General features: G+C 52.4%; 1 protein-coding gene across 2 annotated transcripts in view; it reads left to right on the top strand.

Annotated features, from left to right (window-relative positions):
• LOC134336912 (phosphorylase b kinase gamma catalytic chain, skeletal muscle/heart isoform-like) overlaps window positions 1-15468 on the top strand; it is an 88368-nt gene extending 72900 nt beyond the window's left edge. For both annotated transcript variants that reach the window (XM_063031548.1, XM_063031549.1), the window contains exon 10: window positions 4343-15468. In XM_063031548.1, coding sequence (XP_062887618.1) covers window positions 4343-4588 — 246 coding nt within the window. In that variant the 3' untranslated portion in view covers window positions 4589-15468. The remainder of the gene's footprint in view (window positions 1-4342) is intronic.
• The last annotated feature ends 238 nt before the right edge of the window (window positions 15469-15706 follow it).

Raw genomic sequence — 15706 nt, 5'->3', positions numbered from 1 at the left:
GTGGAGTGTGGAGGGGTCGAGGGGTGGGGAATGGGGAGGTGGAGTGTGGAGGGGTCGAGGGGTGGGGAATGGGGAGGTGGAGTGTGGAGGGGTGGGGAATGAGTGGGTGTGGGGAATGGGGAGGTGGAGTGTTGGAGGGGTCGAGGGGTGGGGAATGGGGAGGTGGAGTGTGGAGGGGCCGAGGGGTGGGGAATGGGGAGGTGGAGTGTGGAGGGGTTGAGGTGGGGTGTGGGGAATGGGAGGTGGTGTGGAGGGGTCGGGGGGAGGGAGTGTGGAGGGGTCGAGGGGTGGGGAATGGGGAGGTGGAGTGTGGAGGGGCCGAGGGGTGGGGAATGGGGAGGTGGAGTGTGGAGGGGTTGATGGGGTGTGGGGAATGGGGAGGTGGAGTTGGAGGGGTCGAGGGGTGGGGAATGGGGAGGTGGAGTGTGGAGGGGTCGAGGGGTGGGGAATGGGGAGGTGGAGTGTGGAGGGGTCGAGGGGTGGGGAATGGGGAGGTGGAGTGTGGAGGGGTCGAGGGGTGGGGAATGGGGAGGTGGAGTGTGGAGGGGTCGAGGGGTGGGGAATGGGGAGGTGGAGTGTGGAGGGGTCGAGGGGTGGGGAATGGGGAGGTGGAGTGTGGAGGGGTTGAGTGGGGTGTGGGGAATGGGGAGGTGGAGTGTGGAGGGGTCGAGGGGTGGGGAATGGGGAGGTGGAGTGTGGAGGGGTCGAGGGGTGGGGAATGGGGAGGTGGAGTGTGGAGGGTCGAGGGGTGGGGAATAGGGAGGTTGAGTGGGAGGGTGAGTGGGGTGGGGGAATGGGGAGGTGGAGTTTGGAGGGGTCAAGGGGTGGGGAATGGGGAGGTGGAGTGTGGAGGGGCCGAGGGGTGGGGAATGGGGAGGTGGAGTGTGGAGGGGTTGAGTGGGGTGTGGGGAATGGGGAGGTGGAGTGTGGAGGGGTCGAGGGGTGGGGAATGGGGAGGTGGAGTGTGGAGGGGTCGAGTGGGGTGTGGGGAATGGGGAGGTGGAGTTGGAGGGGTCGAGGGGTGGGGAATGGGGAGGTGGAGTGTGGAGGGGCCGAGGGGTGAGGAATAGGAACGTGGAGTGTGGAGAGGTCTGGGGTGGGGAATGGGGAGGTGGAGTGTGGAGGGGCCGAGGGGTGGGGAATAGGAACGTGGAGTGTGGAGAGGTCTAGGGGTGGGGAATGGGGAGCTGAGTGTGGAGGGGCCGAGGGGTGGGGAATGGGGGGTGGAGGTGTGGAGGGGTTGAGTGGGGTCTGGGGAATGGGGAGGTGGAGTGTGGAGGGGTCGAGGCGTGGGGAATGGGGAGGTGGAGTGTGGAGGAGTCGAGGGGTGGGGAATGGGGAGGTGGAGTGTGGAGGGGTCGAGGTGTGGGGAATGGGGAGGTGGAGTGTGGAGGGGTCGAGGGGTGGGGAATGGGGAGGTGGAGTGTGGAGGGGTCGAGGTGTGGGGAATGGGGAGGTGGAGTGTGGAGGGGTCGAGGGGTGGGGAATGGGGAGGTGGAGTGTGGAGGGGTTGAGTGGGGTGTGGGGAATGGGGAGGTGGAGTGTGGAGGGGTTGAGTGGGGTGTGGGGAATGGGGAGGTGGAGTTTGGAGGGTTCAAGGGGTGGAGAATGGGGAGGTGGAGAGTGGAGGGGTCGAGGGGTGGGGAATGGGGAGGTGGAGTGTGGAGAGGTCGAGGGGTGGGGAATGGGGAGGTGGAGTGTGGAGGGGTTGAGTGGGGTGTGGGGAATGGGGAGGTGGAGTCTGGAGGGGTCGAGGGGTGGGGAATGGGGAGGTGGAGTGTGGAGCGGTTGAGTGGGGTGTGGGGAATGGGGAGGTGGAGTTTGGAGGGGTCGAGGGGTGGGGAATGGGGAGGTGGAGTGTGGAGGGGCCGAGGGGTGGGGAATGGGGAGGTGGAGTGTGGAGGGGTTGAGTGGGGTGTGGGGAATGGGGAGGTGGAGTATGGAGGGGTCGAGGGGTGGGGAATGGGGAGGTGGAGTGTGGAGGGGCCGAGGGGTGGGGAATAGGAACGTGGAGTGTGGAGAGGTCTAGGGGTGGGGAATGGGGAGGTGAAGTGTGGAGGGGCCGAGGGGTGGGGAATGGGGAGGTGGAGTGTTGAGGGGTTGAGTGGGGTGTGCGGAATGGGGAGGTGGAGTATGGAGGGGTTGAGGGGTGGGGAATGGGGAGGTGGAGTGTGAAGGGGTTGAGTGGGGTGTGGGGAATGGGGAGGTGGAGTTTGGAGGGGTCGAGGTGTGGGGAATGGGGAGGTGGAGTGTGGAGGGGCCGAGGGGTGGGGAATGTGGAGGTGGAGTATGGAGGGGTCGAGGGGTGGGGAATGGGGAGGTGGAGTGTGGAGGGGCCGAGGGGTGGGGAATAGGAACGTGGAGTGTGGAGAGGTCTAGGGGTGGGGAATGGGGAGGTGAAGTGTGGAGGGGCCGAGGGGTGGGGAATGGGGAGGTGGAGTGTGGAGGGGTTGAGTGGGGGTGCGGAATGGGGAGGTGGAGTATGGAGGGGTCGAGGGGTGGGGAATGGGGAGGTGGAGTGTGGAGGGGTCGAGGCGTGGGGAATGGGGAGGTGGAGTGTGGAGGAGTCGAGGGGTGGGGAATGGGGAGGTGGAGTGTGGAGGGGCCGAGGGGTGGGGAATAGGAACGTGGAGTGTGGAGAGGTCTAGGGGTGGGGAATGGGGAGGTGAAGTGTGGAGGGGCCGAGGGGTGGGGAATGGGGAGGTGGAGTGTGGAGGGGTTGAGTGGGGTGTGCGGAATGGGGAGGTGGAGTATGGAGGGGTCGAGGGGTGGGGAATGGGGAGGTGGAGTGTGGAGGGGTCGAGGGGTGGGGAATGGGGAGGTGGAGTGTGGAGGAGTCGAGGGGTGGGGAATGGGGAGGTGGAGTGTGGAGGGGTCGAGGTGTGGGGAATGGGGAGGTGGAGTGTGGAGGGGTCGAGGGGTGGGGAATGGGGAGGTGGAGTGTGGAGGGGTTGAGTGTGGTGTGGGGAATGGGGAGGTGGAGTGTGGAGGGTTCAAGGGGTGGGGAATGGGGAGGTGGAGTTTGGAGGGGTCGAGGGGTGGGGAATGGGGAGGTGGAGTGTGGAGGGGCCGAGGGGTGGGGAATAGGGAGGTGGAGTGTGGAGGGGTTGAGTGGGGTGTGGGGAATGGGGAAGTGGAGTATGGAGGGGTCGAGGGGTGGGGAATGGGGAGGTGGATTATGGAGGGGTCGAGGGGTGGGGAATGGGGAGGTGGAGTATGGAGGGGCCGAGGGGTGGGGAATGGGGAGGTGGAGTGTGGAGGGGTTGAGTGGGGTGTGGGGAATGGGGAGGTGGAGTATGGAGGGGTCGAGGGGTGGGGAATGGGGAGGTGGAGTGTGGAGGGGCCGAGGGGTGGGGAATAGGAACGTGGAGTGTGGAGAGGTCTAGGGGTGGGGAATGGGGAGGTGGAGTGTGGAGGGGTTGAGTGGGGTGTGCGGAATGGGGAGGTGGAGTGTGGAGAGGTCTAGGGGTGGAGAATGGGGAGGTGGAGTGTGGAGGGATCGAGGGGTGGGGAATGGGGAGGTGAAGTGTGGAGGGGTCGAGGGGTGGGGAATGGGGAGGTGGAGTGTGGAGAGGTGGAGAGGTGGGGAATGGGGAGGTGGAGTGTGGAGGGTTCGAGGGCTGGGGTATGGGGAGGTGGAGTTTGGAGGGGTCGAGGGGTGGGGAATGGGGAGGTGGAGTGTGGAGGGGTCGAGGGGTGGAGAATGGGGAGGTGGAGTGTGGAGAGGTCAAGGGGTGGGGAATGCGGAGGTGGAGTGTGGAGGGGTCGAGTGGGGTGTGGGGAATGGGGAGGTGGAGTGTGCAGAGGTCGAGGGGTGGGGAATGGGGAGGTGGAGTGTGGAGAGGTCGAGGGGTGGGGAATGGGGAGGTGGAGTGTGGAGGGTTCGAGGGGTGGGGAATGGGGAGGTGGAGTGTGGAGGGGTTGAGTGGGGTGTGGGGAATGGGGAGGTGGAGTGTGGAGGGTTCGAGGGGTGGGGAATGGGGAGGTGGAGTGTGGAGGGGTTGAATGGGGTGTGGGGAATGGGAAGGTGGAGTGTGGAGGGTTCGAGGGGTGGGGAATGGGGAGATGGAGTGTGGAGGGGTTGAGTGTGGGGAGGTGGAGTGTGGAGGGTTCGAGGGGTGGGGAATGGGGAGGTGGAGTGTGGAGGGCTCGAGGGGTGGGGAACGGGGAGGTGGAGTGTGGAGGGGTTGAGTGGGGTGTGGGGAACGGGGAGATGGAGTGTGGAGGGGCTGGAGCTGGTTGTGGAGATCGGGGACTGGTGGTACCGGGGGAGGTGGTGTTGTGTGAAGGGTTTCACAGCCCTTTGCTCGTGACTAACCCTGTTCCTGTTCCTGCTCTTCAGACAATCATCTGGACAGTTCTGGCCTCAGTCCGTATTTACTACAAGTATCGGCGGGCTAAGCCTCTCAACAAACATGTGCTCATCCGCGACCCCTACGCTTTTAAAGGAGTTCGTAAAATCATCGATGGCTGTGCTTTCAAGGTGTACGGACATTGGGTGAAGAAAGGTTTGCAACAGAACCGAGCAGCTTTGTTTGAGAATTCCCCCAAAGCCTTCCTGTTCTCCCTGAGTGAAGCCACCGCATAGCCGGGACGAGCCGTCACTCTCCGGTCATTAGCCACGCTCACGTGTGCTGTGTTCTCTGGCACAGATCCCGACACTGCTGTCTGCTTCCGTCCTCTGTGTTCAAGGTGTGTGGTGAAAGTGTCACTTTACGAATGTGAATTGCTAATTTAAAACTCTGCAAAGCCATTGCTCATTCAGACCCCGATCATTCTGCAGTTTTGTGGAAGTTGACGATGTTTGGTCTCAGTCTGATTTACCTGTCATCAGTCTGGTGCAGAGTGTCCAAACCCCACCCTGTTCCTTCTCATTGGCTTCAGATTCAACACCTTTTCTCTGAACAGACCTACTCATTCATCCTTTTCATCCTGACCTCTGCCACTCATTCAAACCCTGTCCCTGACATATCACCATTACTCTGGCCCTGACTAATCACCCGGGCGCCCACCCTTACCCTCACAGTGGCCCCGACCCATCACCCTCACCCCCACCCCCACTCTGACTCCTTACACTGGCCCCCAACCCTCACCCTGATCTCCAGTGACCTCTGGTCCTGGCCCCTTATGCACTTGCATCATCGCACGGGACACAAGCCAATGGAGATGGGGAAACCTTTGTTTATAGGGAAGGGAACGACCCCTTCACATCCACACTGGCTGATGCACTGCAGTCCGATCAAATCCCACTTGTCAGTGTTTCCTCCACAGCCTCAAGATTTCAACGGGGTTTGTTTCCTCTCCTCACCAACAGAGGTCCAATACCAGCACAGTTCTCTTTCCATCTTCAACACATCACCTTAAATCCATGTCCCCTACATAGACCTCCCATCCAAAGGAAATTCCATCCACACCCCTCACAACTGTGCACTCCAGAGTCTCCCTCCGCCTCCTTAGCTGCAGGGAACCATTCAGAGAAGGTTCTGCTGTCCTGAAGTGTAGACAAAGCTGAGAGATGTGAACAGATTAGTCCGAAGCCAGGTGTGAATGAAGAATTATTAAACAGCTAACAGGAGGAGGAGGCTCGAAGAACGTCCTCACCTTCAACAAGTGAATGGTGAAGAAAAGGCACAAGTATTGTCACCAAGTTCTGCCAGAAGTTCCATGTAAGCATTTCAGTCTGGCTTCCTGCTAAGATCATAGCGTCACACACCCCAGACTCCAGGCAATTCTACTCACTCCACGTGATCAGCTGACTGGTTGTGGGGAAGGCTAATGTTCCTCCTGTTGTAATGAAGACGATGATCCACAAGTATGTGTGCTGTAGACAGGCTGTTCCAGTACAGCTGCAACACTCCCATCTACCTGACAATGTGGGAAATAAGACAGTGCTGTCCTCTCACCAAAGGATAAATCCATTCCACTGCCCAATCAGTCGGCACTTTGGATTGTGTCATCAACAGTGTGATTCATTGACACTTCGCTCCAGATGCCATTCTGGTCCAGAACCTATCCTAGCCTCAGTCCAAACATGGTCCAAGTGCATTTTTCCAAGATGCACTGGTAAACTGAGGTTAATTGGCATCAGAGATCGGAGCACAGAGGAAGGTACTTGTGGTTTTCAGCTCCAGAATGTCACTGCAGAAGATGGTTGGTGCGCAGCTTTCTTCAGCGGTTTCCCTGTATCATTAATAGAAACACACACAAAATGCTGCAGGAACTCAGCAGGCCAGGCAGCATCTGCGGAAAAGAGTAAAGAGTCGACGTTTCGGAACAATACCCTTCCTCAGGACCGGCGAAAGAGGTGCGGTCAGAGTAGGAAGGGGAGGGGAGGTGAGGAAGAAGTACAAGGTAGTAGGTGATAGGTGAAACCAGGAGAGGGGAGGGGTGAAGTAAAGAGCAGGGAAGTTGATTGCTGAAAGAGGTAAAGGGCAGTCTAATGGGAGAGGACAGAAGGCCATGGAAGAAGGGAAGGGAAAGGAGGACCAGAGGGAAGTGATGGGCAGGGAAGAAGTTAAGGTGAGAGAGGGAAATGGGAATGGGGAGTGATGAAGGGGAGGTAAGTACTGGAAGTTCGAGAAATCGATATTCATGCCATCAGGTTGGAGGCTACCCAGACGGAGTGTTGCTGTTGGGGGCTGGGTTATGTTCATCCACATACACCCGCTCAGCTGAAGAAGCTGCTAGCACACAGTGAAAATGAGAAAACATTCAGACATGGCTGTTAATTGGTGAGCAACAATTTAAACAAACGAAAGGTACGTCACCTCCAGAGTTTCTCCGGTTAGCGGACGATTCCCCTCCACGCCTCACTGACGTAGTGGGGAACCGCGTACGAGGCAAGTTACATTGCCTTCTGCCGGGTGAGTTTCCAAAGATCACCAGCTCGTAACCCAGCACGGATGGAAAGCGTGCAGGGGAGCCGGCTGGATTCAAACTCGGGACCTTTCATCCTGAAGTCCGGCGCTGTTGCCACTACACCACCAGCCAGGTCAAGCAACAATTACATCAAACAAAGTGACCAGCACTAACCATATACAACAAGGGCAAGTCTGTCCACCATTATTATCACAAGTTCCCTACCATCAGCATCTTGGAGCTTGCCATTAGCCACATAAATACTCTGGCTTCATGAACCGGTCAGAGGTGGGTATCTTGCCTGGCTCAGTACAGTAGCAACAACTCTCTAGGAGATCCACAAAGCTGCCTGCTTGTTTGACACATCATCAACCACCCTAAATGCTCACTGCCTCCATCACCAGTGCAGTGGCAGCAGCGTGCATCATCTACAAAATGCACTGTAGTTACTTACGCGGGCTAATCTGAGAACTTTACCAAACCTGTGACTTCCTCCATCAACGTCAGGCAGATGGAAGCCACACCTCCCACTGAGTCTTCCCTGTGAATCTTCAAAGACAATCCTTCCAGTGAACAAAGCCCTTCGGCCCACAATATTGTGCTGGACTAATGAAATCAGTAATCAAATGGAGAACTAAACTAATCTCTTCTGCCCACACAATGTCCACATCCCTCCATTTTCCTCACATTCACGCACCTATCTAAATGTCCCTAATGTTTCTGCCTCTGTCACCAACCACCATCCTGCGCAGCGCACTCCGGGCACTCGCACCTTTCTGTGTAAAAGAACACGCACCTCATATCTCCTTTGAAATTACCCCCTCTCACCTTAAGTCAAAGCCCTCTGGTATTAGACACTGGGAAAAAGATAGTATCTGTCTACTCTGTCAATGCCTCTGATTATCTTATAAACGTCTATCAGATCTCCTTCAGCCTTTCCTGCCCCACCCCAGAGAAAACAACCAGGTTTGTCCACCCTCTTCTTTTAACATGTGCCCTCTAATCCTGGTCAACTCGATAGCCTTCCTATAATGGGATGACCAGAGCTGTATGCAATACTCCCAATGTGGCCTAACTAGAGCTGCAGCACAACTTGCTTAGTTTTGAATTCAATGCCTTGAGTAATAGAGGAAACCTGTGGCTGGAGAAGACACGAAGATGTTGTCCAAGACCCCAGCAATCTCTTCACTTGCCTCTCTCAATAAACTGGGGATATGTCATCAGGCCCTTGGGGATGTATCCACATTAATGCCCTTTAAGAGACCCAGCACGACCTCCTCCTTTACTTCAAAATGCCCCAGCATATTAATGCACGCGGCACTGACTCCCTTTCCGCCCCGTCCTTCTCCTTGGTACATACTGATGTAACGTATTCATTAAGAACCTCACCCACATCCTCTGCATTCAAGCAAATTTATCCTTTATCCTTGAGTGATCCTACCCTCTCCCTAGTTATCCTCCTGCTATTGATGTATGTATAGAATGCCTTGGGATTCACCTTAATCCTACTTGCCAGGGACTTTTCATGGCCCCTCCTGGCTTTCCTAATTTGCTTCCTTAGATTCTTTTCTGGCTTCTTTATATTCCTCGTGTGCTTCGTCTGACTTTCATTCTTATCCTTTTTCTTCTTTACAAAATTCATCACCTCTCTCAACATCCAAGGTTCTCTTACCTTGCCGTCCTTGTCCTTCCTTCTGCCTGGAACATACCTGTCCTGTACTCTCTGCCATTGGTCTTTAAAAACCCCCCACATGTCAGATGTGGACTTGCCCAAAACAGCTGCTTCCAAATAACTTTCACTAATGCTCTCTCTCCTGTCTAATGCTCTCATAATTTGCCCTGCTCCAATTTAATAGTCTCCTGCAAGCTCAATACTTATCCTCATCTAGAACTACCTGAAAACTTAAGGAGTTGTGATCACTGTTCCCTAACTGCTCCCCCTCTGAAATGTCAGTCACCTGGCTAGGTCCAGGTCCAGTATAGCCCCTCCTCTTACTGGACTATCTGCATATTGATTTAAGAAACCCTCCTGGATGTACTTAACAAATTCTGCCCCATCTAAACCCCTTGTGCTCAGAAGGTCCCAGTTTATATTAGGAAGGTTAAAATCCCCCATGACACCAACCCTATAACCCTATTGTTTTTACACCTTTCTTTAATCTGCTTGCATGTCTGGTCCTCAATGTCCCGGTGGTGGGTGGCAGGGGTCTGTAGTATGATTGTTCCACTCCTCTTCCTAACTTCTGCCCAAACGGACTCAGTGTCTGAACCTTCATTATGTCTGCTCTGAGTGCCGCTGTAATACTGTCTCTGATTAGTAGTGCAATTCCCTCACCTCTTTTACCTCCCTCTGTATCTTTTCTAAAACATTGAAACCTTGGGACATTACGTTCCTGTCCCTCTCTCAGCCAAGTCCCTGTAATGGCAACAACATCATGGTTCCATGTACTGATTCATGCTCTAAGTTCATCACGTTTACCCATAATACTCCTAGCATTAAAATATGCACACTCAGACTATCTGTCCCATTGTATCTGTTACTTTGCTCCTCCCTGTTTATACTGGCCCTGACATCCATCCCTCCACTTTCTGACCTGATGCTCTGGTTCCCTTCCCCCTGCCAAACTAATTTACAGCCTCCCGAGTAGTACCAGCAAACCTTCTGGCCAGGATATTGGTTCCCCTTCAGTTTAGGTGCAATTCCTCCCTCTTCGACAGGTCACCTTTGTCCCAAAAAAGGTTGCAATGATCTAAGAACCTGAAAGCCTGCCTCCTACTCCACTTTCTCAGTCACCTGTTCATCTGTACTAACATCCTATTCTTGCCCTGACAAGCACATTTCACTGGGAGTAATCCAGAGGTCTTGTTCTTCAGTCTCTTTCTTAACTCCCTCTACTCACTGTGCAGGACCTCTTCCTTTTCTACTGAAGCAACACACACAAAATGCTGGAGGAACTGAGTAGGCGGGGCAGCATCTATGGAAAAGAGTACAGTCAGTGTTTCGGGCCGAGACCCTTCGGCACGAGTCTTTCTACCTATGTCATTGGTGCCAATGAGCACCACGACCTCTGGCTACTCACCCTCCCCCTTAAGAATATTCTGCAGTTGCATAGAAATATCCTGGACCTTAGCACCTGCAAGGCAACACACCATCCTGGCGTCTCTTTCACAACCACAGAATCTACTGTCTGTTCCCCTATTAAGTCTCCTATCAATATCCTCTGCCCAACTTTACCCTTCCCTGCTACGGCTCAGAGAGGGCCACAGGGATGTACTTGTTGCTCAGGGGGATAACCGTAGAGGAACTCTGCACTGTGTGCTTACTCCCCTCACCTCTGCTGGTCACCCATCTAGGTATGACCACCTCCGTAAAAGTTTCATCTTTCCGTCTCTCGGATGGTCCTGAGTGCATCCAGCTGCAGCTCCTGTTCCTTGACCTGGTCAGTCAGGAGATGAAGTTGGGTGCAACCTGCAGATGTAGCTATCAGTGAAATAGTTGGGTATCCTGTAATCCCACATTTTACAGGAGGAGTATTTCATTGCTTTACTATCCTGCTTACACTTGTTATACCATTGTCTCTAACTTCTCAAGCTTAAATTCTACAATCAAATAGATGACTCCAAAAAAAACCAGCAACCTTGGCCTCTGCCTATTCTTGCCGAAGCCTATTGAGAAAGCCTGACCACTCTAACACTGCTCCACTCCAACAATGGCTGCTCTGCCTAAACCTAGTTTCTTATTGGCCCTTGCTAACTTTCTAATAACCCAAGCAATTTCTCCCTCTGACAGACACCACTCCCTTTTTAAAATTGGTGCATAAACTCCGCAAGGAACTGTCTTCAACGCTGTCTGTGATCTCCAACTCCGCAAATAAGTCCCCAACCATGAGGAAAAGATTATTCATACCCCAACCATGAGGAAAAGAGTATTCATACCCTGACCATGAGGAAAAGATTATTACTCTCTGCTCTATTTGTTGTTCATCCATTGTTGACGTTGATGAGGACCTCGACACCATTATGATGGTGTCGAGACTAGCGCGTGATTTGGATTTAAGTGAGGGAGAGTTGTGCAGCGTCAGCCTCACTCTCTCTTCCCAATTCCCATCTGGGTCCAGTGGCAAGACAGAGTCTAGACGGCTGGAGATGGGACTAGGTGCAGTGGATGACCAGGACGTCTTCCGTGTCTTGTCCTGCTCTACACGTTCCACGACGCTTGCAGAGACCGCCTTCTTGACCGTTGGACCTTCCATTGGTTTTGTCCGCTCAATCCGCCGGAGTCTGTCTTCACATGCTGGGATAGACAACTCCCTATCTCACCGAGGGTTTGAGACCCGTCGGCTACCCTCACCTGGTTTAGCCGGCTTGTCAAAGCCGTTGCCCGGGGTGTGGCCGCTGTCGCATGCAAACAGCTACGGGGAGCCCCAGGTGAGAGTTGAGTGCCAGGTGGGGACCAAAGGTGGACTAACCGCCCTGAAAAGGACGCGACATGTTCCCCCACCAGAGGTGCTACCCCTCTCTGACACCCCATATACCCCTCTGCTCTATTTAGACCTTTTATAATTATATGCTCTTCCATCAGGTCATCCCTCAGTCCCCTTCACTCTGTGTAAAACAAGCCCAGCCTATCTGATCTCTCCCCATGACTAAAGTCCTCCAATTCCTGCAACATCTTGACAAATCTTCTCTGCTTTCTCTCCAACACAATCACATCCTTTCTGTCATGCTGTGACCAGGGCTGCACTTAACACTTATTACAAGTACAAACTGAGTTTTGAAAAGCTGCACACAATATCCCAACTCTTACATTCTGTGAAGACAAGCATGCCGTATCCCTTTTTCATGACCCTATCTGCCTGTGTTACCTTTGTGAAATGTGAACTTGGTCCCTCTCTTCATCAAAATTCTTCAGTGCCCAACTATTTACTCTGTACCCTGATCTAACTCTCAGGATTAGATTTCAGTGTTAACTTTCTGCCTGGCTTTCCATCTGATCTGCATCCTTCTGTAGTTTCGGACAACTTTCCTTGTTCTTCATTATACCAACACTGTGTCATCTGCTGACTAATCGTGATTTCTATATTCACACTCAGTTCTTTAACATGTGGCAAATAACTGAGGTCTCAGCACCAATCCCTTCATACACCGCTAGTTACAACCCTCTACCACTGATGTCTGCTTCTATCACCCAGCCAATTTTGGATCCAGTTGGCCAGCTCCTTAACCTTCTGAACCAGCGTACCATATGGGATCTTGTCAAATACCTTACTAAAGTCCATAAAGACAACATCTACCTCCCTACTTTCATAATCTTCTCAGTTACCTCTTCAAAAAAACTCAAATTAGTGAGACTGGATTTTCCCCTCACTAAGCCAAGCTGAGCGTCCCTCAACAGTCCCCGTTCATCCAAATATGCATAAATCCTGTCCTTCAGGATTTTCTCCTATCATTTCCCTACCACTGATGCAAGGCTCACCAGCCTGCAGTTACCTGTCCTATCCCTGCCGCTCTTCTGAAATAAAGGAACAACATTTGTTGTCCTCCTGTTTTCTGGAAGCTTCTCTTTAAGTAATGAAGTTGCAGAGCTTGCGGTAAAGTGGTCTGTTCTGTAGCTGAGGTCAGGCCTGTCTGTGAGTGGGTGGGGGACAGGTAGGGGGGTGTGTGTGAGTGGGTGGATGGGTGTCTGGATCTGGGTCTGGGGATGGGAGTGAGGGAAAGGGCTTGTTTTGCTGTGGTTGCCTTTGTTTCCTGTTGAAGCCACTTGTGTTATTCTGCTGAGCACTGGGCTTGCTATATCGGCACTGGAATGTGAGGTGAGGTGACTATTGTGAGCTGCCCGCAGCCCATCCTTAGATTGACACAAATAACACATTTCACTGTGTGTTTCAATGTACATGTGATAAATAGACGAATTTGAATCTGAATTCTTTGTTAATGCCCCAGCTATCTCATTTCTTGTTTCCTGTAGCAAACTGGATTAGATCTAGTGTGACCCTGGGGATTTACCAATCCTTATACATCCCATGACACCAGCATCTTCTCCACATTCTCCTGCGGATCTCTGCATCCTTTCTGAACTGTTCAGTAGAACCCTTTGATTCCAGCTTTGCATCCAGTCAGCCATTTTCTCGAGAATTATGTTGTTTAGCAGGAGGCAAAGAGTCGGAATAATAGGGGCCTATTCTGGTTGGCTGCTAGAGACGACTAGTGTTTCACAGGGGTCAGTATTGAGACAGCTTCTATTCACGTTATATGTCAATGATTTGGGTGACAGAATTGATGGCTTTGTGGCCAAGTTTGCAGACAATACAAAGATAGGTGGAGGGGCAGGTTATGTTGAGAAAGCACTCGGGAGTCCTTGTGCAGGCTTCCCTAAAGGTTAACTTGCAGGTTGAGCTGGTTGTGAGGAAGACAAATGCAACGTTAGCCTATCACAAACAAGAGAAAATCAACAGATGCTGGAAATCCAATCACAAACACGAGAAAATCTGCAGAAACTGCATTCATTTTTGAGAGAACTAGAATATAAAAGCAAGGATGTGATGCTGAGGCTTTATAAGGCATTGGTCAAACCACACTTGGAGTACTGTGATCAGTTTTTGGTCCCTTATCAAAGAAAAGATGTGTTAGCATTGGAGAGGGTCCAGAGGAGGTTCACTGATTCTGGGAATGAAATGGTTAATGCATGAAGAGCATTTGATGGTTCTGGAGTTTAGAAGAACGAGGGGGAATCTCATTGAAGCCTATCTAATATTGAAAGGCCCAGACACAGTGTTTGTGGAGAGGATGTTTCCTATAGTGGGTGAGTCTAGGACGAGAGGACACAGCCTCAGAATCAAGGTACATCCATTTAGGACATAGATGAGAAGGAATTTCTTTATCCAGAGGGTAGTGAATCTGTGGAATCCATTGCTTATGGACAGCTGTGGAGGCCAAGTCATTGGTATATTTAGAGTAGAGGTTGATAGGTTCTTGATTAGTCAGGGCGACAAAGGTTACGGGGAGAATGGGGTTGAGAGGGATTATCTATCAGCCATGATGGAATAGCAGAGCAGAATCAATAGACAGAGAGGCCTCATTCTTCTCCAGTCTTCTACCTGATGACCAGTTTGCTACCTGGGACCTTGTCTTAAGCTTTACTGAAGCCGATGAAGAGATCAGATGCTACTCTCATCAACTACTCCCCCCCCCCCCACTTCAACATTCATGTTGCGATCATGTGATCATTTCTACTGTCACGGTGTTGGGCTGAGTGGCCACAGTTACTCAGGCCTACGACCCCCACCCCTGGGGCCAGACGTGCTTAGTGTCTGTGCTGTGTCCTCTGCCACTGTTTGCTTTCATTTCCTAGCATGTACTTTACTTGGGGATGATGGATTTTTAAAATTTGAGGTTGCTAAACACCACTGTTGTTATATTTATTCCATCATCATTTCACACTCCAGTCTTCACCAGGCTGTTTTTATTGTTCTCCCTCTAGCGGTGAGACACACTTGCACATCAGATTCCTGGTGGTTCTGCCCTCCTCCTGCTCTTGGTAATCTCACACAGAGCTCCTGATTGACAACAGACAGGTAGCACCTTGGCAGTGAAATTCTCACCCTTGCTTTCAAACCTCACCCTAATCTCAGCCCTTCTGCCCAACAGCACTGCCTGTCACCCTCCCCCACAAATTCGTCAATGACAGCTATGGAACATGACAGATGCCCATGACACAGTGCAGCTAGCACACAGGACTCTCTCCCTACTGCGTCAGAGTACTGTTCAGCGCAGAGTGGGTCTGAGAGGCAGTGAGCCACTGAATTTTATTTGGTCCACAGTCCATCCATTTCACACACTACCCCTCCAGCATGGGCCGTTCTACCAGGGAGCCGGTGTGTAGTCAACGTCAAGGTCTGTCTTTGACTAGTCTATCGGATAGTTTTAATCCAGATGTTTGAGAGGAGAACTTTGTATTTTCAGCTTTTCTAACTCAAGAACTTGGGTTGTTCAGACATTCAGTGTATTTTGTTGGAAGTTTGATGCAACTTTAGGAGTTTGAGAAAGTTGAGACGGGTATGCACAGGAATGGATGGTGGGTACAAGTGCACAGCTCATGGAAAGGTGGTAGGGCAGCTGAGGAGAGTCACAAAAGTCTGTATAAACAGAGTCACAATGAAGCCCGACACTGCCCGTGCCACTCATTAGGAAAGATGTGGTTTTGAAGAGGGTGCAGAGGGGATTCCCCAAAAGGATTTTGATTCAGATTCTCATTTATTTGTCACACGTACATCAAAATGCAGTAAAATGTGTTGACAACAAAATTGCTGGGGGCAGCTCACAAAGGTCACCACACATTCCAGCACCAACATTAACACGATCACAATGCTCGGCAGAACAGAGAACACATCCAAACAGAATATACCAAGCAACGACATCAAACAAGCCTTTTCCTCCCCTCCTTACCCTCCCCCTCCCTCCCCCTCTCTCTTCCCTCTCTCACACTCTCACACACTCACTCTCTCACACACACACACACACACACACTCACACTCAAACTCACTCTCACACTCACACACACACTCACACTCACACACACACTCACTCTCACACACTCACATACTCTCGCAATACTTGCACACTCTCACACTCACTCTCACACACACTCTCACACTCACACACTCTCACTCTCACACACTCACATACTCTCGCAATACTTGCACACTCTCACACACACACACTCTCACACTCTCACTCACTCACACACTCTCACACTCTCACTCCTCATCGTCCTCCAACATTCACAGACTTGGGGCTCCAACTATTGTGCCTCAACATGAATTCCGGTCAACCTTTAAGCCTCGATCCA

This window comes from Mobula hypostoma, chromosome 23 (genome assembly GCF_963921235.1).
Source record: "Mobula hypostoma chromosome 23, sMobHyp1.1, whole genome shotgun sequence".
In the NCBI taxonomy this organism is placed as follows: domain Eukaryota; kingdom Metazoa; phylum Chordata; class Chondrichthyes; order Myliobatiformes; family Myliobatidae; genus Mobula; species Mobula hypostoma.
Note: the sequence above shows the minus strand (reverse complement) of the source record. Positions and strands in the feature narration are given on the sequence as shown.